Genomic DNA, 27,533 nt, shown 5'->3' with positions numbered 1-27,533 from the left:
GATATTACATTAATGGGCACGCAGAATTTAGTATTAAATTTCCAGGGGTGGCGTCACACGTGGACGGAAATGCAGCATCGCGTGCAGACTCGGAATGTGCTCTGTCTCAAATGCCTGCACTTCCGCGGCCACGAAGAGGACCCACTCCCCGCAAACTGCAGCAGATGACTCAGAAAGGGTCTGATGACGCATGTGAAGAGTTGCAACGAAGTTGCTTTTGGAAGCAGCAGTATGCATTAGGAGATCTGAGATATGTAGATATCACGAAATGAACACTACCGATAGACCTGGGACTGTTTCACCAACATCCCTAGAGGCTTATGTCTTCACCTTCCCTTTTCTGGCTCATCTTAGAAAATGGGGTCACCGCATTCTATGGGGCATGCTAGTGGCATTTAAGGTTATCCGTTCCCAATCATCTTTCGGGTTTACCTTGAACCATGGTGTAGAAGGAGTCAATGGAGGACAGATTCGAAGTGATGCTGACATCTTCTTCACGGCTGGACGACTCGATGTCCACTGTGATAGCCTTGTCCATGTCCCCGTGCAGGTTTGTGACCACTCCGGTTGGAAACGTCACATTCGTCAGGCGACCTTCGCTGTCATAGCTACATAAAAGAGGCATTGACCGGGTGTTAAAGAGCGAACGGCAGGCTCTCCTGACGTATGGATATCAGGGGCGGAAATTTGGAAGAATATTTGCCTTTGTGCATGAGCCATGCAGAGTGAGGGCTTCAAACGCGCTTTGAAGTGATCAAAAGCCTGTTTAACACAGAAAAACCTCACCGGCGAGAGCAAGAGTAAACAGAAGAGCTCCCCACCTCCACATCTTCTCTGAAGTGCAACCAAAGTCCTCCTGCACGTCTCATTTGCTGTTTCAAAGGGAACATGTTTACTGATATTAAATTCCTTAGTCTTTGCCATATTTTTTACGAAGTAGATTTAATTCGCTGTTATATCAGTTTTTAAAGTTTTACTAACTTATGCCCTCCAGCGCGGTGTCCTAGGACTATATGGAATTTTGTAAAATGGTATGTACACCTCGTATGCACTATGTAAGAATATCCTTGCTGTATCTTGTGACATTGTCAACAAATTAACACAATAAAGCCATTACAGATTTTCTTATTCCTCCGTGTTGACAAACTTCATAATGGTAGAATGGGACCTAAATGTTGGCAGTTGGGGGGGTGCTGCGGGGAGGGTGATTCTTTGGTCTGGCCTGACGTTGTAGGAAAGGATGAGGTCTTGAATGATGATTTATTATGTTTACTGAAATGCGATGTAGTATTTCCTGACATTTAATGATTAGTTGCTTTTCAATTATACACTTCCTTTTTTAGCATGTAAATAGAAGAGGGAACATATAATTAAACGCCAGGATATCTTTTAAAAAGCTGTCCTGTAATCATAACTATGCATCATAGACATAACATATTAGTAAAGAATTGATTTTTGAGTGACTTTTCTATTTGTGGCGGCACCAGAGAAAATTTCAGAAACGATGGTGTGGTTTGAAGAAAAAAAGAAAAAAAAAAGATAGCAAATTCCAGACGGAACACAAGGCACTTCCTTGGGACAGCAGTACATGTAGTAAGCCTGGATTTCAGCTTGGTCCCAAGGCTGCTTCGTTAAGAAAAGGTCTAAACAAAATGAAGTCTTGCACGATATCTTACTTACAATAAGCTCAGACACAGAATGGTAGAGAAAGGGTCTTAGCAAAAGAAGTTCCCAGCGCAGGGGAAAAGAGGTGGGGAGGCTCCCAATGACAGGTGTAAATATGGGGCAATGGGGAATAAGGGGTAGAAAAAAGAATTTAAATGATATTTTGCAATAAAAGGAGAGGGTTTTAGAGGGTAAAAAAAATTATTTTGGAAACTGTGGTTCATACTTAAGGACAAGATTCTAGCTAGGCAATGAAGGTAGAGAAGATTGAGCAAGGGCAGTGCGGTGGTAGAGACAGGAAGGAAGGAAGGAGGAGGAGGAGAGAGACAATGTCTGCTCGGGGTCCGGTGAGGAGGTGATCCCATTAATTCCAGGGGGACAGCATCACCAGATGGCGGGTCTGACTGACCGGATCTGACAGTTTGCCATGGTGCTTAGCCAATGGCCCACGCGGGCACTCGGGAAAGAACAAGCAAGCGAGGGAGAAGCAAAGAGAAAGGAAATGCACCGTTAAGTGTGATCATTGTTTGGGCCCATAAAAGGCAGAGCTGAAAATAAAAAAAAAAGCAGCCTCCTTCCCCTCCCCACCAGCCCAAATGCCCCCAGCAGATAAAGACATCGATGAAAGAAATCCAACGTGACTTATCGCTGTCATTGCTTTTTAAAAGAAATTACTGCTCTTGGAGAAACAAACAAGGCGTCGCTTTGTGTAGGCAGAATTATTGACAAAACCAGCTTACGGCTCAGTCTTCACCTGGACGTAAATCTGGCGTCTTTTTACATTCCTCCCAGGCTATTGTGTCTTGAAGAAATTAGCATCCTTCCGAATGCTCCTACGGAAAAGGCAGTCCCGCATCGCGTTCTCCCCCACCCCCCATTCCCATTTTACAGATGGAAAAATGAAAGCATGCTGCACTTGGGGGCCTGGATCAGGCTCTCATGGCATCCGATGTCTAGGCCATAACGGGGCTTCCATGCGCCGGACCCCAGGGCCATGATCCTTCCGTAAACCACAGAGGCAGCTGCTTTCTACAGAGGGTGCCGCCTGCAAACACTTCGCTGATTCGTTCTTGCTGCCGTCACTCCCCTCGCCCTTTCTGACCCTTTTGCTGGTTGGGGTTTTCTAGCTCCATTCTAATGGAAGTGGGAAAGTCACCTTCCTGCTGCAGAAAGCATTTCTCCAACCTTGGCCTCTGCTCTTTCATGGGCTCCCCTGCCCCACCCCCCGTCCTGCTGGGTGGGCATTTTGAATCCCAGGATGCTGAGCACCTGGGGACAAACCACGGGATTCTACATGTCCAGATTCTAACCTATCAGCCTTTGGTTCTTCAGAAAATACAAATGCAAGTAACCGTTGTAGGTGGGACACTCAGAATGATCCAGGGTTAAGCTGGGATCTCAGGGGCCCAGTTCCCTGGTTGGGCCGCAAGAGTCCTGAATTTGTGCCTTCAGAGCAAGGGCCGGGTCGACAGGAAGGTGTAGGTAGGCTGGGGCGCTTGCAGGAGGCAGGTCAGGACGGGCGCTCGGGTTGAAGGACCTCACCTGCCCAGGTCAGGCAGCAAGCGCTTCCCAGACTTGCCAGATTAAAAAAAAAAAAAAAAAAAAAAAAAAAATCAGGGACCAACAGAGCATTTTTATCTAAAGAAGCAATACCTGTTATCCATCCTTTCTTTTTTTAAAAAAGATTTATTTATTTATTTATTTGACAGACAGAGATCACAAGTAGGAGGAGAGGCAGGCAGAGACAGAGAAGAGGAAGCAGGCTCCCCGCTGAGCAGAGAGCCCCATGCAGGGCTCGATCCCAGGACCCTGGGATCATGACCTGAGCCAAAGGCAGCGGCTTAACCCACTGAGCCACCCAGGCGCCCCTGGTATCCATCCTTTCATAAAGAAGAGGCCACAGAAGCAAACCACGGGCAGAAAGGACCTAACTCTGGGGGTGAGAGACCGTTGTTTAAAAGGAGGAAGTGAAGCTTGGTGAAAACATTCTCCACATCGTTTATGTTTTTCTTTTTCTTTCTTTCTTTCTTCTTTTTTTTTTCGTTTATGTTTTTCATTTCAGCGTGGATCACTGAAAAGTTTTCCCACAGATTAGCACCCATGTCAGGAGAAACGAAAATAAGATGGACGGGAGATCGTAACATCACCACCAGGGGACTCTGGAGAAGGGACTGAGAGAAAAGAAGTAGTCAAGGATGACTTTCGGAAACGGCCGGTGAACCCTTTACCTCTTACCTAGGGTGAGATAAGAGAAACAATGCACCAGCCGATGTCCACCTGCCCTCCGGAAGGCTTGCAACCTCCGTACTAAAGGAGGCCTTCCCCTCACATACATGCCTCCGGACAGAGTCTCTGCTCCCGTGCAACGCTGTGGCTCGAGTTAATGTTCCTTGGCCTCGGTGGTGAACCAGCCGGGTCCAGCTTGCGTATCTGAGACGTAGCTTTCTTTTATTAGCCGTTCGAATTTACAATGCAGTTGGCGCTAGGGAATTTGAATAGATCATCAACCTCATGCTCTCCATTCCACTCCTCTGGTCTCGGCCTCATGGCTTCAAATTCATAACACAGCACATTCTTTTTGCTCCCGATTGACCCTCTTCACAAAGGACTCTCCCCGGAAAAAGACAGACTCCCTCAGGCTCTTCACGACCTTCTGCTCTCTTGCTGATGGGATGCCCTTATTTGATGTTTATCTATTTGTTCGTCTTTAATTTTGATTGCGTTTTTGCTTAGACTTGCTGTTTCAGCCTTTGTGGTATATTTTTAAACCTCTTTTAAAGTTTCCTAAGCAGCGGGATTACGGACCAATGCCCCGGAGAGTCAGAGCCTCGGCCCCTGTCAGTTGAAATGTTGGATTCGTCCTGACGTGAAATTTCCTCTCTCCCCCTTGTGGAGGGAGGGTCCCACTCTGCATTTGCCCTTCGCCATCTCTCAGATACCTCCATCCCCATTCCCGCAGCCGCCCTGGATGTAAACGTGCATCTTCTTGCCCCGCCTCACGTTCACGGATAGCAGATTAATCTTCTGGAACACCACAATGCTATACTTCCCTGCCCCTCTGTGGTTCCTCAACTGAGAGAAAGATCGCCTGGTCGCACTGTAGCCAACACAATGTCAACACACTCTTCATACTGCAGACTCATTCCGGTGCAGACAGGGCGCCATTCTCGAAAACCTTCTTTAAAAACTCCACGACAAGATTATCTGTTGTCTTCCGTGTTTTCCCATAAAATGGGAAAAATGTCCTGTTTCTACAAATTATCTCCTGCTTTTGAGAAACATCTGCGTAATGAGAGTGGGGCTCTGGAGAAGCAAGTAAACCAGAGCAGAGGAGCAGTGGATTCAGCCTGGGCCTGAGTCAGCTGGTCTTTCTCAGACAGGAGCCAGGCTGATGTGTTTGCTCGTGTAGTGCTGGCCATGCCCCCTCCCGAACCTTTCCTCTCTTCACCTGCAGAAGAGTGAAGCTAAACATGGACGCTTTATACCCACTGGTTTCTCCAGCCCGAAGTCGGTCTGCTCTGAGACGGTTGAGGCAGCAGGAGATGTTGGGCTGAGGGCATTCTGGGGACCTCTGAAGGGGATACATGTTCAAGTTAAGTCCGACTTAAGACTGGCCCTTCCCCGTCTTTCCGGGGCCACCCCAGGACAAGCGTACTCTGGGGGGTGCCTAGTGAACCCACATCGTCTGGTGTCAGGCTTGTAACACAGCAAGGATGTCTACGAAGGAGACTTACCCAGCCTGCCTTGCTCCCCACTGTCCCCCTGATACAGAGGGACAATGTTCTCTTGCAACCACTGGAGTTCCTTAGGTTCCAATTCCCATCCATAGTTCAACAGCCAGCACTCCCCGCCGCCCCCCAAAACTCCCCTTAATCTCGCCATCTGTTAGGGCAATACTTCTTTCCCACAATGCTAACGTGGTTCAACATCTCATCGGCCGCTTCAGTGAAGGAGACCAAAATGACTAACCCTCTGACAGCAAAACGTGGGCGCGAATCCTTCCTCGCTCCTCGTTCTCGGCAAAGGGCGCGCGCAACAGTGAAAACAGCAGAACAGAGCCCGATCGAAACTTCGAATGGTGGGCTGACTAGGAACCCTAATAGCAAGACTGTGATTTGTCACACGAATATCCGGAGAACTTACGTTGGCCTATTCTAGAAACGAGTCTGAGGTTTAGGCATTTTAACGATTATCTCGGAGACAAGCCGTAATTTCTTTCGAGTTCAGCAGCAATATCATCAGTAAGAAATCCGCACAAATCAGGCACTGGGGAGAAAAGGACTAATTCTCATGATTTCTGTCTCGAGTGCTGAGAGGATCTCGATGAGCACGGGTGAGAACTGCACAGGCTGGGAGGTGACTGGCCCCTGTTTACATTTCTTTGCTGTCAGCTGTAGCTCAGTCACAGGTCTTTGCTGTCGGGGGCGAATTCGGACCAGCGCTTTGCTTCATTCAACCAGAAAAGGCAGCGCTCTAAAGTCGCGCCCGTGTTCTCCCCCTGTTCCAACACCTCAGAAAACGAGTTCAGAGACGCACAGGCCTGGTGGACCTTTCCTTCCTCACCTCTCTGGTCCAGCCCTCTCGGTGAACATGGAGCCCAGGGATAGATGGTCACAGACGGGACATACCGTGCAGAGATCGAATCCAAGGAAAGGGACCCGATGCCTCTTTCCTTCCACGGTTATGAAGACCACGTCAGGGAGTCAGGACAAGAAGATACCCCAGCTTTGAAATTCCTGTGCCTCGAGACAAAGGCATCCAAGTCAGGACAATCCAGAATTGGTTCTCCTTGGGTTGGAAAGATTCTTGATTGGCCATCATTGAGAGAAGGATCATATTTAAGTCCATTTTTCTTAAAACAAACAAACGAACAAACAAACGACCCAGCTGTTTATTGACTGAGGAAGGTTGAGGTGAGCGGGACTCCTTTGTTTAGAGAACAGGTCTCGGCTTGCTAGAGAGCGGATGTCAAGGGAAACTTGGGCTCCAGAGAATCTTTGGCCGCCAGGCTCCCTGCCCTGAACCAAAGCCCTCCATGGCCCTCACCTGCTCTTCGGGGCCCCTTTCTCTCCAGCTCCTCTCTCAGGGGCTGGGACCTCTGGCTTCCAAAGCGTCAGGCACCTAGAATCATGGGGGCCTTTTCCAGGGCATTTTCTTTCTTTCTTCCCTCCTTCCTTCCTTCCTTCCTTCTTTCCCTCCCTCTCTCCCTCTCCCTTTCTTTCTTTTTTAGATTTTATTCATTCCTCTGACAGAGAGCACAGGGGGGCGGGCAGCAGAGGGAGAGGGAGAAGCAGACTCCCCTCGGAGCAGGGGCCCATCCCAGCGGGGATCAGGACCTGAGCCCAAGGTGGATGCTTAAGGACAGAGCCCCCAGGAGCCCCTACCGTGACGTCATCTTGAATTGCATATGCACTTACAGAGTTGTACAGGGTGTTACCTTTGTCACGAGCTCTACATCACGAATAACCACTGCCTAAACTCATTCCTGGGGTCTTAAAGGGTTAGGATTCAGTCCTCCTGACGAGGCCCTGGGTCACGAGGACGTTCTGTGACGCTTCCGGATACGCAGCCATTTTGTTTCCCTGGATTAGAACACTCTTGCAATCTTTCTTTTGTTATTGGACTCTAAAAACCGCAACTGTGAGTAAAGAACTTTCTACCAATCCCTCTGGGCAGCCTTTGCTTTTGCCTTTACTAGAACTTGGCTCCTTTTTTCCTTTCCTGGAGCTGGAAATAGAAAGAAGTTTCTTCTAGCGGATGCTTGCCTTATAGTCACTAAGTACTTAAAAATTTATTAACTACTCCTTTAGATAAACTACCGTTTTTTTCAGCTTTTGCTGTTTATATACCGCTCTTCATTATAAGGCTCAGAGATGGGAAAATCTTAGTTTATATAAGACTTAAATTCTTAAAGTAGGTTTAAACTGAACGAAACCTAGTTTTTAGCCAGAGATACAATGTGGTATTTCTTTACATTAACATTTTCTCAGAAGTTTATATATATTATATATATGTATATATATACAGATATGTATACATATATATCCACACACGTATATTATATTATTTATTTATTTATGTTTGGGGGGTCTCACTGTACAAACTGCAGATTTACCAAACTTCGGGATGAACCAAGGTCTGGGAACTGTGTTTTGAAGTGTGTGCGTGTGTACGTTTGAGAGGGGGTAGTGATGGAGGGAAGGGGGGCTAAGTGAGGAGTTGGGGTGACCTGAAGCATGGGGATGGCACCCCCATTCATCTTATCTTCTTCACAGACTGCTTTCCCCAACCCTGGGAGCGCATTCGCCACACGAGTCCTGCACCTGCAGCCCCTAGACATTCTGAAAGCGCTCCAGGACCCTGGCCTACAGGCAAGGGGCTTTCTCTGGAAGGCTGGGGAACGAGGGTAGCCAGGGGTGAGGGGTGCTGAAGCTGCTTTTATTTCGGTATCGTGGAGGAGCCAGAGATATTGGATAGTCTCTGGAAAATAGCCCTCTGTGGATCTTCGGTTCTGGGATTGTTAAAAAACGAGCTGTTCGCTTTTACTGGTTGTCAACGAGCAATTTCTTGTCCTGTTATCCAACGAGCCTTTAAAACGGTTGGTGTATATAACACAGTCTTACAGTAAATCATTGGATAATCACTGTGTCAAAGGGGAGCTGCACACACACGGGGCTGTCAGATTTAGACAGTTACATAATTAAAGAGGGAATTCAACACTTTTGGAAGCTGCATTTACTCACTCTTGAACCATTACGGAGCAAGTTAGCACATCTAGAACATTAATTTGCTAAATGGAACACATTGAAAGGGTTACTGTAGCCTTGCAACCGTTGAAACACTGCAGATTATACTGAGAAAAATTGGAGACATTTTCTATTATGTTGTATGTCGAGATCTACTGAGAAAACCTGTATCAGTTTTTACTCGCTGCGATTGCTTCAAGTCCTATGAATAACACACAAATAACCCTATTTCCCTTTCTGTTTTCAAACCTGGACAGAATGAACTATATCTTAAAACCAGATTGCAGGAGAAAACTGGAGTAAGTCACGTATTAATAAAAGCATTGCCTTTGTAGCGTTCAGGTTAATGTTTGAAATGTACAGAACCCACTTTGTTCAATCGCCTGCATATTTTCTTTGTTTGTTTGTTTTTACTGGTGTCTCTGGGAATATACATTCTGGTTAAAAATTCAAAGCAAAATTACTAAACAGTTAAATAGAATAGCAAACACGGAAATCAACCATAGTGTTTCCCCATGATTCTAAGGGCTCTGATAAAATCTCTTAAAAATCATCCTCCAAGTCTTAAGTGTTTCCTTCCAGGAACAAAGGAAGCAGAGAACAGACAGAGGGTCGGCAGAGGGGAAGTGGGTGGGAGGATGGCGGAGCCAGGTGATGGGGATGGAGGGGGGCACCCGTCCTGATGAGCACTGGGTGGTGCACGGAAGTGTGGAATGACCCTCATGCATCTACATGCATCTGAAACTAATATAAAGTTCTAAATGATGAATAGATAAGGTTGGTGTGTGATGATGATAGAAAAGTTGATAGTTGATAGAAGATGACAGAAAGATTGCCACCAACCTGCTGGTGTATCTGTACATATCAGTCAGGACTCAGAGCATTAAAAAAAAAAAAAAAAAAAAGGTGTCTTCTTTAACCAGACAGAAGAGCATCAGAAAGCTATGCCCAAACAGTTTGCCTTTTCTGGGGGTGAGCAAGCAGAGAACTGTGAAATGCCATTTACTAGTCAATAATTTATTCTATTGCCCCATTCAATACACTGGATTTGCTTTTGTGTGCATTCAAGCGTGAGAGCTGTGGTTTCGCTTTGGGTCTAAATGTTTCAAATAATACACTTTTAGTAGGTGAGATCTTATTGACCACCCTGAAATTATTCTGGCTAAGGAATTGTAACATGTGATCATTGTTTTTAAATGGTGTGAATACCAGCATGAAATCATCCCTAATACTAAGGGAAGGGAGTAACGAGGCTTATCACAGTGTCCTCACACATTAGCTAGTTGGACATCCTTTGCACTGCTTGACAAGTCAATGGAAGAGGAGATGTTGGACAGGAGGCTTATTCAATCAGTAGCACAGAGTTACTCAGTCCGTGAAACAGATCAGTCTACCTCTGAGATTTCAAAGCTGAGTTACAAACCCTCTGCCAGTCTTCCTATCATCCCATCCAGTAGCACGTCCAAGAATATTGGCCACTTCTCTAACAAGTCACAACAGGGACATAATCATGACAAAGAACAAGGAGAGAAACAGCTGCTAAGGAGAAAATGCTATCTCTAGTTTTGAGATGAAGGTTCTTGTACTTCGGAAACTATCTGTGTACCCTAAAAAGTCACCCTATTTTATGGGTGACTGATAAGAATCTCAATTTGGGAACTGGGTTTTCTCTTCCTAGACTCATCCTTTCTGATTGCAGGTACAACAATATACCTCAAACGCACCTGCCTGGGACATATTCTCTGTCTTTACTTCAAGCCAACGCCTTAAGACCAACATCTCAGAAGGCAGTGACATCAAGATGAAGATATTTTCTCATTAACTATTTTACTAATACACCAACTGAGGAAGTCCTGATTGTACAAAGCCAACGAAACTTGAGTAAACATGTACTATCAATATCAGCAACAAAGAATACAAATTGTTAATATTTTCAGCATCGACTCTTGGTGCAGGGAAGTCCAAACTATCTGAGAAAGTGAGTGAGAAAATTTATAGGGTACTCTTTCCATGAAGCCTGGGCAAGAGCCAGGGATGGGTTCTATCTGGCTCTTCTGTAGAAATAAACATTCACTTGTCTACACCGTTGGTTTCGCTCTCTATTCCTTTGACCAACAAATCGTTATTAGAAGAGCTCTGTAGCCCTGCAACATTCCAGGAGATGTGGGAGCCACAAAGATAATTAGTTTGCATTTTATAAAATATTTTCACATTTTATTCTGTACTCACAGCAATACTGTGGCACATGACTGGTAAACTAAAGTTTGTACTGAGAAAAAATTAATAAAATTAAAACATACAAGGTAAGTCATTGAGCTAATTCTCTTCTTAAAATGTCTTCTGTAGGCAGCACAGTGACTGTACTTTTATCAGTAGGCAAATTTATTGATTCTGGGTCTTCTGCCAGTTGTTTCTGTCCTAGAGAGCTTTTAATTTCAAGGATTTTAAGGCACTAGCTAGGGAGAAAGCTGGACATGTACAAGTGGGAATTTGGGCCGAAAAGTTTAATTTCTCTTTGCGAAAGAGGAATTTGTGCAGAAAGCTGATTATAAAGCCTGGAGCAGCTCTAGGGACTGGGGTCATGAAAGTCACAGAAAACAGGTGTTTTTCAGTTGGGAATGGTGATCTCCCCCGCCCACCCCCCCAATCTCCTTGTGGTTTTCGTAGAACTCTGACCATTGTCAAACTTCCAGTATCCCTTTCTTTCTAAAATCACCCAATATCCTTCTCGAGTCGAACTTAGACACGCAGTGTTGCACAGATACAAAGGGGAATGTGACAGATATTACTGGTATTCTAGGAGTGCACATGGTCATCAAGATGGCGAACACGGAATACGTCTGACCGGGATTTAGACTCCCCTGCCACCCCCCAGCACCTTCACCCAGTCCCGTGTCCAAGCCAGGAGGTGGTGAGCAGAAATTCTCGTCAAGACTCTGATGGAGAGGGGGGTTCAGCTTGCCCATCCATAGCTGCAAATCAATGCACACAGAATGTGCTTCTCTCTCAGCAGAGAGGGTGGCCTGAAAATGGCCTTCCCCGCCCTTCTTCTGCGTGCTTACTTTTGAATGCGTTTTAGAGTTTCTGAAGCTTAGACAGAAGAGGGGGGCCCTTGCTCTTTCACAAGCAAAGTGTGAAAATGTATAGAAAGAAAAAAAAAGATCACTTGTTATTCTGAGATAATGATTCTGAGTTACTTGGGTTAAGTGCCTTTTTTTCGTTCTGTCTCATACCGTAACACACCGCTTTGTCAAATGCAAAAATGTTTCTTAGACATTTTTTTAGTCATGTCTTTTGCTGCAGACATCTAGAGAACATGTGATAAAAGCACATTTTAAAAAAAAGCAATATTTCTGTTCATTTTATTACAAAAATGATTTTTCAAGCACTGGTTTATTAGAACACTCTATTCTCAAATTATAACCCAAATGTCCGTGTGAGTATATTTACACACATAAATATACACAGCTTTATATTTAGAAAAATATTTGCATAATGTTTTTGGCATTAGTTGCCCTTATTTAACTTATTTAGCTGTGACTTAATAGTTCTATTTTAAACATGATGTGTAATGACTTTATATTGGTGAAGATGTGATTGTGATGTATTTAAGTTAATCACAAATTTTATTCTTTAAAACAATGCTTGCCCCTTACAGTCACGAGACTGGCCTGCCAACTCTAACTCTACTTTCACTGCTGTGATGATTCTGAACTAAGTCTGGGGTTCTTGGAGAGTCTGTGAATGGAGAAATAGGTCTTCTTTGTGCACCACACTTTATAAAAAAGGTAGAAATCCTAAATTTGTTTATACTAGTCCAGATCAACTCTACCAATGGAGTATATCCCTTTCTCTAATTTTCCAGACTCGATTAAAATGCATTCGTAGGTCCCAAATAAACCACTGTATCAGCTGCAAGAAGTTCATGTGTCAGCAGTCACCCACACAATAAACTTCTATGCAGTGTCAATTCCCGGGAACAAATAAGGACACATTCGAAAGTGGCCCACAGAGCAGAGCTTGAGTCCTAGACTGTACTAAAAACTTATTGCTCTATTTTTTTCCTCCCTGCTTTTAACTAAACTGAAACCCTACCAATGCCACCATCGTTTCCTAAAGGTCTTATTATCAGAGCAGCTCTCCTGCCCAGTCTCATCTGATGGTAGCACTTTTCCTATACTCTTTTTTTTTTTTTTTTTTTTGCCTCTTTGGCAATATAGCCTGCTATCACTTTGAAAATGGTGCAAAGGAAGTGCTTTCCATTAACTTCCAATTTATTCCTTTCCTATTGCGATCCTAAAATGAGCAAAAGGAATGCTAAGAACAGAATTTTAATGTAATTCAATTGAAAAGGTTTGTTCCTCTGACAAAATCATGCTGCTGGGTAACATTCATTTTATTAAAAGGGAATCTGTCAAAAAAGAAAAGCAATTCAAGCTACAGGAGAACTCAGCTTTATGTATAAGATCCATTCCAGAAAGGTTGTACGGAAAATATTTGTATATTGGATCATTTTTTTTCCTACTGACTTTTATTATAATTTTAGAGGTGTACTCCTACAAAAAATACTTCTGCTTCAGCATATCATTGTAAAAATCACACCCAGGAACTCAATATTCATTTCAAGGACTATTTTGCATTTGTCAACATGCCATCTCTGTACATCTAATTTCCCCTTATGGTTTGTGTGATATTAGCGAAGTGAAGAGTAATCGAAAATGATTTTACATATGCGTTCACTGCAAAGTACATATCCCGTAAAATATACAATGGCTGATTCTCATTTCATTCTGATTGACCTCGCAAAATGTGGCTGTTCAAATAGCACACCGCCTGGGCCGCCGCTCACATATTTAGTAGGAGAATATAGTGGCAGCATGAGCCTCGTGCTTTTTCATGCACCTTCCACGGCAACCAGAACTTGCTGATTTGCATCTGGTGGAAAGGTCCTCTTGAGTGCAGTTTAGATTAGGTCTGTATGAAGCAAAACGTTAACCCTTAAGCCGAGGTACACTGACCGTGAGGCCAATGACACGGAAGCTTTTCAGAACTTCCCATTGTACGGGTCCCTTCTTTTATCTAATTTTGTCTTCTTTTTTGGAGACCGAGGGATCCCCAAATTAGAGAAGCTCCAGGTCCCCCCAAACCTGAATCTCACCAGCCCTTTAGATTATATCATTATTTTTAGACCACATGACTCTATCACAGCATTTTATAAGCAGAGCAGAATTTGGGTATACTTACTCGAAAAACGTTGTCCATCCAGTCTCATCGCTCTTAGTGGCTAAAAGGCCACTATTGCCATGGTAAGTAAACAAAACTAATTCTAGTCCTTGAGCGGTCATGCTTTTCAGACATCCATTCGTTCCTATCGTCAACCATATCACTTGGTTATCTGGAGACACCACGCGTACTGGCATCCGATTCGGGTCCCGTCTAATTCTAAGAGTATTACCGCTGCTGTCTGTCACAGCGGTGATATCGTTATCATTGCTGTAGCTAAAATTGTACAGGTAATCGCCAGTGACTAAACTTACAGTATACTGGTGAGTGCCATTGATGTCAAAGATATAGAGTTCCTGGTCAGTTGGAGAGGCAACTTCGTAAAAGTTCATAGAGTTAAGGAAAGGCTTGTTTTTTGACACGGCCCGGATCCGAATGTTGCCCAGGTCCGCGATGTACAGGGTACCATCCGGGGAGGCAGCCAGGGAGGACGGGGCACTGAGCTTGGCGTCTTTGGCATAGCCATCTCCGCTCTGGTAACAGTCACAGTTGGCATCATTTTTGCAGTCACACTCGGAAGGTATCCCCGCCACCAGCGAGATCTCCCCGTCTGTGGTGACCTGCCTTATCCGGTTAATTTTCTTTTCATCAGTCTCGGTGATGTACAGGACGCCGCTGTAGGACACGGCGATGGCAGTGGCAGATTCCAGGGTCGTCTGGACCGCGTGCTTCCCCACGGAATATTCCACCCCCGGTACCTGGCAGTGCATGGGCCGCCCAGCAGCGATGCGCACTTGGCGGTTCTCCGTGATTTGCAGGACGACATTATTATCCAGGACATAAATAGAGTTATCCATGGGGTTAATGGCGAGGTCAGTGGGCCACTCCAGACGCACCTTCGGAGAAAAGAAATGGCCCAGTTAGTCAGTTTCTGCGCCGCAGTTAATTTGCCGGAAGAGTGAATTAGACCATTTAAGGAAATTACCCTTAATTTGATAAACTGTTTTAACATTGTTCCCTGGAATAGCTACTGTAAAGTAAACTTAAAAATTTCGAGGGGAGACAAATGCAGGAAATAACGTTTTAGTTAAAAATGCAGCTCACTCGAAGACTTGCAAGTTACAGCCAAAAAGCAACCTCTAAGCAGTGAGTTAATAGGTTTCAATGAGATATGAACACGTATGTTCCTTCGGCTGTAATAAGCACCAGACGTCGATTCTAGGTTATGAATACATTAGTGTTCTATTGTGTTTTCAATCAGGCCAACAGGAAAGTCCCTCATTCTAAATACAAGTCCCTTGGGACTAATCATAGTGGGTTCTTTCTACTGCTTAAAGAGCTCGTGCAATCAAAAGATTAGAGATTTAAGTTTTGTTCTTTCTGGAGTATCTGCCTGCTGCTACTTTACTGGTATTTTATTTCGAATGCTTTAGCATTTCTTCATGCTAATTGTTCCGTAATCTCATTGAATTCATCAAGTGCAGAACCACAGAAGAAAATAACTTTTTATTAGCTCCTGAGATACATTTAAATGGAACAGCTTTAATACCACGAATGCCACACACAGTATATATGCAGTTTATTACAGGGCCATCCCAGACTACTGACTTACTCAACCGAGACGCCTAGAAGGGAAACAAACAATGCAGCTTAAGATTTTAGCTACCTGGCTGATGTGCATGCTGGTGTCACAAGTTAAAGGTCTGGCTGAAGTCAGATCGTTGGAGCCCAGGAGTGTTGATATGATCCCATTTTGATCAACTTTTCTGATCATGGTTCCGTCAACAAAGTAGATCAATCCATTCTTATCAATCGCCATTCCTTTTCCAAGAGAAGTAAGCGTGACCAATTTTTTCAAACGGGATGCATTTTTTGGGCCCATGATTAAATTCAATGTTCAACCCCAGGGATAATATAGGTGATAGGTAGCAGGTCAGATTGTAGATTGCAAATACATTAGGAAAAACCCAACAGAGGCATTTGTAACACACATCTATGTAAAATGTAGTAAGGAAATAACCGAAATTTGTAAGAATCTCTACTTGGTGTATGAATCACATAGGTGCTCCCTGTATCTTAAATATAAAATTCTAACTTCCGTATAATGTTGTTGTCTATCAATTATAGAAACAGGTCAAATTCTCTTACTCTGAACTTAGAATAACTGTATTCTAACAAAAATAGATCTGAGCCAAGGTTAGTGTTTCGTTGACCTTGTTACAATGAAATTTGCTATTATGAATAATTCAGTACAACAAATGCTTTTTTCCAGTCCTTATTCACATAACAGTTGCCAGCTATAATGAAAAAAAAAAAAAAAAAAAAAAGCCCCAAACCAAAAAACATTGTAATGAATGGCATAATACATGAGCAAGGAGTCAGTCCCAACTGGTTTAAAAGCTAGAAACCTTTATCACATAGAATTTTAGCCCTTGTTACCTCCAGAAATTCCTCACAGCAAGCATTTTTTCCCATGGCATAGAAACAAAAGTTTAATAGCTCCAAACTGGGTGAGGACTAATAGCGTTGCTTAGTGATGGTTTTTAAAGAGGCCTGGGACTCATTCATGACAAAGAGATTCCAGGACAATGAAAGAATCTGGACACTTTCTTGAAGTTCAACAGGATGTGACCTGAATAATATGGACTCATTGCTTTCTTCTTTGGAAATGTGAAAAAAAAAAAAAAAAAGGAATGATAAAAAAAAAAATGCCACGAACCCAATATTTACTGTAAAATCAACTTAGAATTCTAGCAGTTTCATGCTACATGGCTTTTCAAAACACTGGATGTGAAACCGCTTTCTAGAACACAGCTGAGCGTAAACCGTTAGACTCAGCATTAAACACAATCAGGCACTAACTGGGTTTTCTGTATTTTTTTTTTTAATAAAAAGAAATCTTCAAATTGGTAAATGCCAGTACCTTTGGGACTCATGAGGGTTGCTTCAATGGCCTTCCCCCCATCTCCACATCTGGCTTCATCGAACGGAAGGCACTGCTCCCCTGTCCCAGCGACCACTTCAGCATTTTTAGTCAAATCTTTTGTACCCGTAAGTGACTTTGGGCGATAAATTCTGCGGGTGTTAGTGTCAGAAACATACAAATCTCCTGTGACTGGATCGGTTGCAAGATAGTATCTGTGAGCTGGGTTGCTGCTGTAAAAAGAGAAAAGGATCATACATAAACATCACACGACAGTTACCCCTAACACAAGGGGGAGAGTTAAGAGCAAAACAAAACAGATCATGAGAAACTGACTATAAACAGTTATTAAAGACTGGAAAAAGAACAGCATATTTAAGAACGACTTCAAAGAATGACTGAGAAGAGTTGGAAGCGAGCTCTGAAAGGACTCTGTTCCTCCCTTGCCTGTTGTGGAGGATTTAATTATTAAATTTATTAGAGCGGCCATCTTGAAAATAATTCCCTTTGGAAGGCAAGATGTTTTTAGTCTAAAATGGAGAGAGAAATAAGTTCTCTAAACCCTTTTGGTTCAATGAAAAGTCATTAATAAATTGCCCTCGAGTGACAGACATAAAGTTGATTCCATGGGAAGGGTGGCTCTGTCCCACTCCAGTGAAGGAGGATGTACCACTGATTTCCCTCACTCCTCAGCACAGGGAAGTCTCCTGTTTTCTACAAATCCAAATCCCACGGACACCCGCCCCTGACAAAATGTAGAGTCGTGTCTGTCCTGGTTGCTCTATCGTCATCCAGAATGGCGATCTGATGCCGTTACGTTTGTCTCCAACTAGGGGGTAAAATACTAAAATAAGGTCACTCATGTGGAGGGGGCCGTCTCAGTCAGGGGCCTCGTGCTGTGAGCTGGAACTGCAAACCCATCAGTTCTACTTTTAAAGTTGTAAATGAAGCTGCTCTGAGACCTGTCTCTGAATTTGGTGAGATGTAGGCTTTGTTCACAAAACACAGTGCCTCAATTTTATACATACCAAGTAATGCAACTGTGAAATATTTTATGTCCCCTTGCCTGTAAAGAGTGGTAAGACGGACATCATCAAGGAATGGACGAATTATGACACTTAGTTGTAATTAGAAAGTTAATCTTTTGATAAACATGCAATACCACATTCTAAGGATTAATGTAATTTTGTACATGGTGCAAATAATGCCTTCTGGAAAAAAATTCTAAAAAGAGTTTAAATAATTTGGTGCCCCCATAAAGACGTCAACAGATAGGAATCTAACAGATTCCACATTATCTTCACGATAAACTTGATTTTACTAACTCTTTCTCTCACTCTCTCTACACACGCACGTGTGCGCACACACACACACACTTTTCTTGTTTCCATTTATTTTATATGTGAATATCTAAAAGATGTAGTATAAATTGAATCATATGAAAATGTTGATTCTAAATAATGGTGTAGTAGTCTTTTTATTACTATTATGTTCTAATGAGACAATTCCCACTACTTAATGCTCTGCCTCTTAAGTGGTAAATACATGTACTTTAGGGCCCCTTAAAATAGCAAGTTCTCAGTTTCACGAGTGGGCCTCACATTGGTGGGCACCCAGCTGGACAGTCACAAGTGGAATCTGCATGGAATCTTCTGGAAATCCGAAAAGGCCTACTGCTATGATGTGGATTTATAGGGAAACACTGAGACACACAAAGCCTTGAATACCTTCAGGGCTTGGGTCTCCTTTCTACTCTTCAATATTTTTTGGTGACAAGAGACATATTTGAACAAGAAGTCTTGAGTGGGGGAACATGTATGAAAGCGTGAACAGTGAAACAAAGGACTCAAAGAGATACAAGTCATCTGAGGTAAAACCATTTCAGGCCTACTGGGTTTTACCAAATGATCACCTTGCCAAGTTAAGTGTTATTATGTCACTTTTCTAAATTGATGCCTGAAATTTTAAGGGCACAGAAATACTGGGTTCTGTTATGTGGTAGTTTGTTACTTGGTAATGAAGCGAAAAGCTACAACATATCAATATAACCTTCAGGGCAACTTTAAGAGGTTATTTTCCCCCTATAAACAGCCTGATATGGATAGAGCTGGTCTTTCAGATCTATGGTTGGTGACAGGGTTGCGACTCATTCAAACTGGGTCTATTTTGAGAGACATGACACTGGAGAGACTTCTCTAGTCTCTTCTTATCTCCCCAATTATATACTAATTATAAATAGTCAGAGACCTGGTTATGAAAAAACACACACACACACACTTCATTTCCTTGCTGGTTGTGCATCTATGAGCGTGACCTCTGGACCAGACTGTCGGGGTCTGAATCCTAGCTTCATCACTCACTAACGGTGTGATAATAACAATAATACACATTTCATGGGGTGCTGACAGGGTGGCAGCAGCTAATACAGATACAATGCTTAGAACAGTGTCTAGTACATAGTACATACTCAGTGAGCATTAGCTATTCTGCACACTTGGTTCTGTCCTGCCCCCTCTCACACCGCTGTCTTTTGCCTTGTAACTCTCTACGGTAGAGAAGTACGAGACTGACTGTTAACCGCTTCCCCCATGACCGGCTTTCTGAAAATGTTCCTAGGGAAAAAACGACTATCTAAACTTGGAGACGTTCACATTTGTTTCCTTGGTCCTGCTGTTATGTTTATAAGATCCTGAACTATTAAAACAACGCAGACCTCTTCTTTAAACACCCACTTGGAATTGCTTCTAGAGTAATGATGATAGAGGCAAATGAATAATGCAACCCAATGTAAATTCGGTCGGAGTTAGGTATTCATATGAAATACCTTTATAAAGCCACAAGGTCACTTTCAAGAAAACAGTATCAAGAAGTCTCTCTTTCTTTCACATGTACAAAGGGTGGAAATGTACCATCTTCAGGAGAGCAAGCTGGGTCTCTTTTTTCTCAGTGTTGAAGTAATATCATCAATCGTTCCTCTGAATTTTCAAAGCCAGATGACTTGGTCTCCAAATGCATATGGTTTGGCTCAAGGACAAAGACCTTGTTTGGGGTACTCTGGGAATATTGAGTAATTTTTCAAGTGGAGGGTAATATGCCGAATTACTCATTTGAATGACATCCAAGCCCGGGATAGGGGGACTTAATCATGAAGTCCTTTTTACCCTCTTTACGAATCTTTTCTAAAATATCTTTTGAAAGGCTATTTGTGGAAAAATCCTTCAAGAGCAACTTCTAGGAGACAGTTTCAAAAATAAAGAATATTAATTCAATTTTTCAATCCAAAGACGTACAAAAACAACCCAAAACTCAGATCATGATCTTCCCATCTATTTAACCCACTTATAAACTGTGCAGAACTGTATAAAATGAAAAGGGAAAGGATTCTCCCTTGCCCCTTCTTATCTCTAATATTCCTTGATAAAAAAAGCATATATCCTTTTATATTTTTTATTATGCTATAAATAGGTATCTCTTTATAGACACATACGTACTTTTGCACAAAAGCTGTTCTTCACCTTTCCTTTTTTATTTAATAGTGTACAAGGGAGAATTTTAATACCGAGCTGTTCTAACTATATAAATCATGGCTTTACAACAAAGGAGCATAAAAACTTCAGGACCCTGAGGAAGAATGATGTAAAGAAAGGGGTACCTGGGTGGCTCAGTTGGTTAAGCATCTGACTCTTGATTTTAGCTCAGGTCATGATCTTAGGGTTGTGAGATCGAGCCCAGCATGGAGCTCTGTGCTCAGCGGGGAGTCTGCTTGAGTCTGATTCTCTCTCTCCCTCTCCCTCTGCCCCTCCTGCCATAGGCTTGTGTGTACTCTCTCCCAAAGAAATAAAATCTTAAAGAATGATATAAAAAATTACACATGATTTTTCACGACGTGCCTCATTTTGAGAATAAAACAGCAGATTTTTGAGGCGGCTGCTTGAGCTATAGGACATGAGTCCAAAAAAAAAAAAAAAAAACAACAACAAAACAAACAAACCAAAAAACAAAAAAAACAAACAAACCGGACATTCAAGTCCTAAGATTTGCTTTTACTGACGTCAGTTTTATTCCAGTGCGATAGTAATAAGAGAATGTCCAAAGTGGGGCTTCTATTTGCCATTTCCCATCCTGAAGCATCTCCTTCTTTGAAGATGCAGGAATGTCTCAATCAAGCAACATAGGTCTGCCAAATGAAAGCTCTAATTTTGCACACAACTCCATTGTCCAGAATAACAAATGTGGAGGAGTATGTGGTCTTGGAGAAGAGTTTACCTCTGGAAATATCCCCCCACAGAATGGTGGGGAATGAGAACTGGATGAGTTCTCTGCCATGCAGCCTAGCGCGGTGGATGAGAGCTGCTTCTGAGAGCCCAGCTCCTTCTAAATGAAAAGAGGGATCAGTACCAAAGCACTAAAAGGGGGAAAAAAAGCGAGCTTGGAAACTTTCAGCTGACTGGACGCAGAGAAGCTCTGACAATATATGGGATGGATCTGGGGTTCAAGGACACCCGAGATAAGCAGAGCTTTCTGATAGCAGGCTAGTACTTGCGCTCTGGCTTCCTGAAAAGCCAAAGCCCTTGAGAGGCTGGTGTGTGGGCACAAATGGGTGGTGAGTTCTCAGGTCAGTCCTACATCTCTTGTGGAAAATGGGAGGCTACAGTGACCGAGGGCTGGAGCGTAGGGATGTACAATGTGGATGGTTTGTGGGAGTCTCTGTTCACCAGGAGAAGCACCACGGTCTTCTTGTACAATTGATTGAGATTTTCATTTCAGAGAGGCTTAGGATAACATTAAGGTTTTGACTAAGGGCGGCAAGATCAAAGCAAGTTAAAAACCTTTAGTACCCTGCTCCTCGAAAGACTGACCCTGCCCTGCCTAGATGACCGTGATTCCCAAGCGAACTTCTCCATGGACACAGATCCAGCTGTAAACACAGACTAGATGTGCTTACTCATTCTGTCATCATTCAGCCTTCGTAGACTAGAGAGATATTTGCAAAGAACAAGCTATAGAATAGATTTCATTAGCACTTTCATCTTTTTATTGGAAACTGTGCCAGAGCCCTTAGAACACAGAAAAGCGTAAATTATATTTATGGATAACAATAAAATGCCTCTTTTCTGGTGACTGAAACTTTTTATACTTGCAAACAGGGCTTTGGGATGTGGTATTTCTGTGTCTGTTTGATTTTTAAATACGAAGTCAATAAGAAGTGCTGAATCAAGCTTTTATAATCTTGTATTTAAACTTTAATTGATTCAAGTTCACAGACCCGTGATTGGTATTTTCTTTGATCCCTTAATTGGTAATATAAAATTCACAAAGTTGATTTTTAGTTTCACATATTTTATTGCCTCTTAACTGGCATTACTTAATTTATTTAAGTTCCTTTATTTTGGAATTTTAGAGATTTGGAACAGAGATGAGCTAAAATTTATTACCTACAAAAGGAGTTTGTTAGCAAACTCATACTATAAACCTATAGGGGAGATGTTTAGCATAGCTACGAGATCTTAAAAATTTTAAGGATTTCAGAAGCTTCCTTTCATGTAAAAAATTTTGTATGTTGATTGATTAGTATTTATATCTGTTCATTCAAGTATAGCTAGAGACTTTTATTTGATATGATATCCTAGCAGCGCTTATTAAATTTGGTATGACACAATACTCTGGATTTTAAAATAAAAAGACTATGTGTTTTTATATTTATTTTGTTATTTAATACTTTCATCAATTATGTCCCCATTAGTCTAATTAATGAGATTCTTTAATAATATACGAAACTAGTAAACGACTAGAATCATGCATTTTTATATATTACTTAATCATTAACGCCTACACTGTTCATTTTTGTATATTTAGATGTATTTTCAATTTTGTTTTCCTCCTATCATCTGTTCCTAAGCCCCTCGTGACTTTGATGCTAGCCAGCACAGTGGGGATAAAGAGAAAGCCAACAGGATCCTATCAGCTACGATGAGGAAGAGAACATAGGCAAATAGGAAGAAGCACCTGAAAAGAATTTTATTTTTTTAAGCAAAATAGAGAAGCCCCAGTGAGTTGACGTATCTTGCCTTTGTGAAGTCCGTTTTGATTAATTAGTTATTGAGCAAATGGAACCCCTATATTTGTCCTCTCTTTTCTATCGTCCTCTTCTTCATCACCCTTATATAGTATGTTCATTCTCTGCCTTCCTTTATTTTATGGGTGGATTTCCTTCCTCGCTAGCCATACTTTTTCTGGTACCTAGCATCTCATGGTTTCAGGCAACAGCTTTCTAACCGATCCTCAAGTCACCCTGAACACTGATATGACTCATCTTCCTCGAGGGCCATTTTGAGTACACTGCCATCTTGTTCAAGGTCAGAAAATCGCTGTCCACTATCTCTGTTGTCCTACAGGACAGAAGAGCAATTCCTTAGAGCACTCAAGGCCCTGAACAATCTGACCCTACCCTGACTTTCACCTGTGTCTCTTACTATTTCCCACAGGGATCCCCTGCTCTACCCAGGTAAATCTGATTCCTCTTAGAACATGTCTTGCTCATGCCTTTCACACACTCCAGTAACTTCCCTTGTTCCGTATTCTTTCTTCACAACTGCCGCCCGCCCCTCGCCTTTCTTCCTGTTGTTCTGTTTAAGCAGACTTCATTTTCAGACCTAGGTCAAATATCACCTTCCAGATATTTTTCGCGTATCACGCCCCCATCCCCAGTAATCTTTTCCCCCATAGAATTCCTCTCACAGTATAAGCCCTGGATATAACAAAGTGCCAAAGAAGCATACTGGTAATGTTACTTAGTTTGTTACTTATATATCTTGTTTTCCCTACTAGATTGTGAGTTCTGAGAGCATGGATTTTCTTACATTATTATTTGTCAAACTGCCTAGTACATGGAAAGTGATCAGTTAACACTGATTTAACAGGCATGAATATCAGTATAAAACCCAAACAGTGTATTTTACATGCATGGAGCAAAAGGAAATGCAGGAGCTCACACTTAGCCAGGATAACGTACAGGGGAGAAAGGTTAAGGAGGATCATGAGAGAGGGATCACAATGAGTATCACTGCCCGACACCAGGAGTTAGTACATAATGAGCTCGTACTAGAAAGTATTGTTAATAATAATGGAGCTCTAACCTCTAATCAATGTAGTTTTTTTTCCCAGGGAGAGAGATTATAGCTCTAAGTAATTTGTCCAATGATTGTGAAATAAATCTACCCACGGAATTATCCCACAGAATCCTAGCCATTTGGACGCATAAAAAACTGGCTGTGCGGTGTAGTGCAATGAACACGCTGTTCAGAGTGGTTCAAATCCCTCCTCCCCACTTCTCAGTTATGTGTCTTGGGGAACAAAACACTTCCCCCTCCCCAAAGCTTCCTTGAGCCTCAGTGACCTCATCTGGAACCCCGAAGGACTATAGTTTGGATCTACAATAAAGTATATAAAATGTCTGGCACCGAGCCTGGCAGGTAATGGGTTGGTTTGTTAAAAGGGAGCTGCTTTGACCGTTCTTTCCATATTGCCTCCAGCATTTTCACATTTAGTTGGTGTATGCACGTGTCTGTCTTCCCTCTTTCCTCCATGGTTACCAAGAAGGCGAGGCCAGAGAAGTTTTGATATTTTGCTGTGGATTCTAATAGCAGAGCTTCGTGTGTGTGCTCAGCAGTCTAGAGAAATTTACTGCTAATCTTAGCACGTGACGGAGCACAAGATCAATAGGGCATCTCGGGGAAAGGTCCTGGGGCCATGCCTGGTCATACGGATAGGCAACAGCTACTCATCTTCCGGGGGAAGCTTGTCTCTTATTCCCTCCTCGTCAATCTGCAATACTGTTCCAGTGGGTAATGCTGATGTGCTCATCTCAAGGATGTCACATAAACTATTTCTAATTTTTCCACCTGATATCATTTCATTAGACACTTTACTGGTCAAATGAGATCCAGCAGGTGCAACAAGTCTAGCTTTTTTGGTGAGCTTTACTTTAAAATATATTACTTTTGGGACGCCTGGGTGGCTCAGTTGGTTGAGCGGCTGCCTTCGGCTCAGGTCATGATCCCGGGGTCCTGGGATCAAGTCCCACATCGGGCTCCTTGCTCAGCGGGGAGCCTGCTTCTCCCTCTGCCTCTGCCTGCCTCTCTGTCTGCCTGTGCTCACTCTCTCTGACAAATAAATAAATAAAATCTTTAAAAAAAAAATAAAATATATTACTCTTTTCCTTTTTTGTTGCCCCGTGGGAAGTTTTTCAGTCAAAACAGTCTATACACAAGCTTTTGCTATACCTTCTCTAGCTAAGGATACGTTGCAAGTAGAATCTGAAAAACTTCTGAGCTCACACACTTGTTTCAACTGTTCTCATCCTAAACTTTGAAGTAAGTCTTTTCCTTCATAATACTGTCCATGAAAACATTACTTCTTAAAACGCAAATCTAGTGACTCTCTCAACTTGGGAAAATATAAATGACCGCAGTGATGAAATTTACCAGGAAGTTAACAAAGCCTAAGGATTAGGATTCCTTCGTATGGTTCCTTGCAAGCCCAGTGAGGTCCCAGGGAACATGATCACATGATCTTACGTTTTTAAAAATTTGCCAAAGTAAAACACTTTTCAGATTCTTTTTCTTAAACAGAATCTCCCCAATGGAATAAGCTTTGGGCCCAATAAACCAGGATCTGCCCTGATTACTGGTCAAACTAAATGTGTCTTGAAGTCTCCTACTCTGCTTCAAATTTGGTTCTGTTCAATATGGCTTAGAGTACGTGAGCCAGTAACTGACGTTTAGAAATATATTTGTTCTATGGACATGTTCATTATAATATTTTCCTTTTTTGGTGACAAAATTTATTTTATTAACCAACTTGAAAATAGCTTTTCAGATTACATTGCATAATAGAATTTGCAACATGCTACATAAGAATGGTTCATTTAAGCAGTTTTCATTCCTTAGATGTTCTGTGATACTGAGTTTCCTCTCTCATGATGAAATGTTCTTAGAAAACAATGTCAGAGAGTCACATCAACATGTGAAAAGGACATTCGAAAATACACAGTAACCTTTTAGCAAGATGCTTACCTATGTCTAAAATCTTTATTTCTTGGTGGAAGCAGATAAAAAAGGTAGGGGGAAAAAAGCACAGTTAGAAAAAGTTTCTAAAATATAATCAGTTGCATACTGAGATTTTAATTATTTGAATGGAAAATTGCCAACTTAAGCAGAAATAACACTGGAAAGGAATTTTGTAAGCCAAGGCTTATCAAATAATTTACAGAATAGGATGATTTTAATAATCACACTTAAATGAACAAGGCAAAGCAACAATTTGTAACTTTAACTTTTGGTATTATGGCTAATGGGTTAACCCAACTTGAAGATCCAATATTCTAATGGGAAGTTATAGCCTTACTATTATGTCCTGATATCGTAGGGAAATATTCTATCTCTTAATTTCAACCCATGTGACATGAAAGAGTAACAACCTATATCAAGAAGTTATTCTAAAGAACTAAAGGGGCTTAAAAGTCATAGTTCTCTCCTATTGGAGCATAAAAAATACCCTGAAATCAGTAAGAAATTTTCTATGTTGGGTGACTTTATACTCCTTTATACATTTATGGCACAGAATATATGTGTTGTGCTTTTCCTGACTTTAACCAAGAATCTGACTTCTTTTCAGGAAGAATTTTAAACACTGGGAAGGTATACTTAAATAAATAAATTGGTCTATTAGACTAAACACTTTTTCTTATAAAGGCATGCTCAGCTTTGGTAACAATCCCAAATTAAGGGGGTGCCTGTCTGGCTCAGTTGGAGGACGACACAAGTCTTGATCTCTGGGTTGTAAGTTCAAGACCCATGCTGGGTGCAGAGATTACTTAAAAATAAAATCTTAAAAAAAAAAAAATTAAGGAAAGACATACCTTAGTTCTAAAACACTTGTTACATTTCCAGAAGGGAATATTCGCCGAACATAGTTGAAATCCCCTACATACAGGCTGCCATCGATCCCGCAAGCTAATGCAACTGGGGCCAACAATTTATTACCATCGGCCTGACCATTGCAACTTGGGCACGAGATGCTGCGCCTCCGGCCGTTTCCCATGATGCTACTGACAACCGGAGGCTGTTGGGAGATGAACTGGTTTTCCCCATTGCCTTTGTACAGTATGCCTAGAAGACACAAAATGCATTTTTCTTGTAATACAAAGTAGAAAGATGAAAAGTAAACATGCTCACTCTAGGTGTAACTATAATTCAGTGCTTTGTGGATATAGACTGGGAACACTTCCTTCAAGTTCTCTTGGAAAGAACAAGAACTCTATTTATTTAACCTGGTGTAAAATATCATTTGGCAAAATACAAAGGCTATATATGAAAAATGCTGTCTGTTATGCATGTGAGGGAGGGCTGGTGAAAGAAACAAAGGACTAATCAGCAAAATCAAAAGCCCAAACTGTCGACATCGGTGGTTCTCAAACTTGGCTACACAGTGGGACAGACTGGGTCTGTTCCACTCACGCTTGAATCTCATCCTGAGAGCCCCTGATTTAATTGGTCTGGGGTAGACTTTTAGGAAAACATTCCAGATAGTGCGCCTGGATGGCTTAGGCGGTTGGGTGTCTTCCTTTGGGTCAGGTCATGTTCTCAGGGTCCTGGAATCAAGCTCCATGTCGGGCTCCCTGCTCAGTGAGGAGTCTGTTGCTCCTGCTTCCTCTGCCCCTGCCCCACTTGCGTGTGCACACTCTCTCTCTCTCTGTCAAATAAATAAATGAAAAAAAATTTTTTTTTAATTTTATTTATTTGACAGAGAGAGCAAGAGAGCACAAGCAAGGAGAACAGCAGAGGGAGAGGGAGAAGCAGCTTCCCGCTGAGCCGGGAGCCTGATGTGGGGCTGGATCCCAGGACCCGGGGAACCTGACCTGAGCTGAAGGCAGATGCCCAATAGCCTGAGCAACCCAGGTGCCCCAATAAATAAAA

At 42.3% G+C, this 27,533-nt stretch overlaps 1 protein-coding gene across 9 annotated transcripts in view; it reads right to left on the bottom strand.

Annotated features, from left to right (window-relative positions):
• The window catches only part of TENM3 (teneurin transmembrane protein 3), a gene marked incomplete at its 5' end in the record, with an annotated part of 433,573 nt that overhangs the window by 19,330 nt on the left and 386,710 nt on the right, over positions 1 to 27,533 (bottom strand). For 3 of the 9 annotated variants that reach the window (XM_080797212.1, XM_080797213.1, XM_080797217.1), the window contains 6 exons: positions 433 to 608; positions 13,656 to 14,530; positions 15,301 to 15,455; positions 16,558 to 16,790; positions 25,632 to 25,652; positions 26,477 to 26,726. In XM_080797212.1, coding sequence (XP_080653338.1) covers positions 433 to 608; positions 13,656 to 14,530; positions 15,301 to 15,455; positions 16,558 to 16,790; positions 25,632 to 25,652; positions 26,477 to 26,726 — 1,710 coding nt within the window. The remainder of the gene's footprint in view (positions 1 to 432; positions 609 to 13,655; positions 14,531 to 15,300; positions 15,456 to 16,557; positions 16,791 to 25,631; positions 25,653 to 26,476; positions 26,727 to 27,533) is intronic. The other 6 variants (XM_080797211.1, XM_080797215.1, XM_080797218.1 and 3 more) reach the window with 3 other exon arrangements.

This window comes from Martes martes (genome assembly GCF_963455335.1).
Source record: "Martes martes genome assembly, chromosome: 2".
Taxonomy (NCBI): domain Eukaryota; kingdom Metazoa; phylum Chordata; class Mammalia; order Carnivora; family Mustelidae; genus Martes; species Martes martes.
The sequence above is the reverse complement of the archived record's forward strand: the minus strand, read 5'-3'. Positions and strand labels throughout refer to the sequence as shown.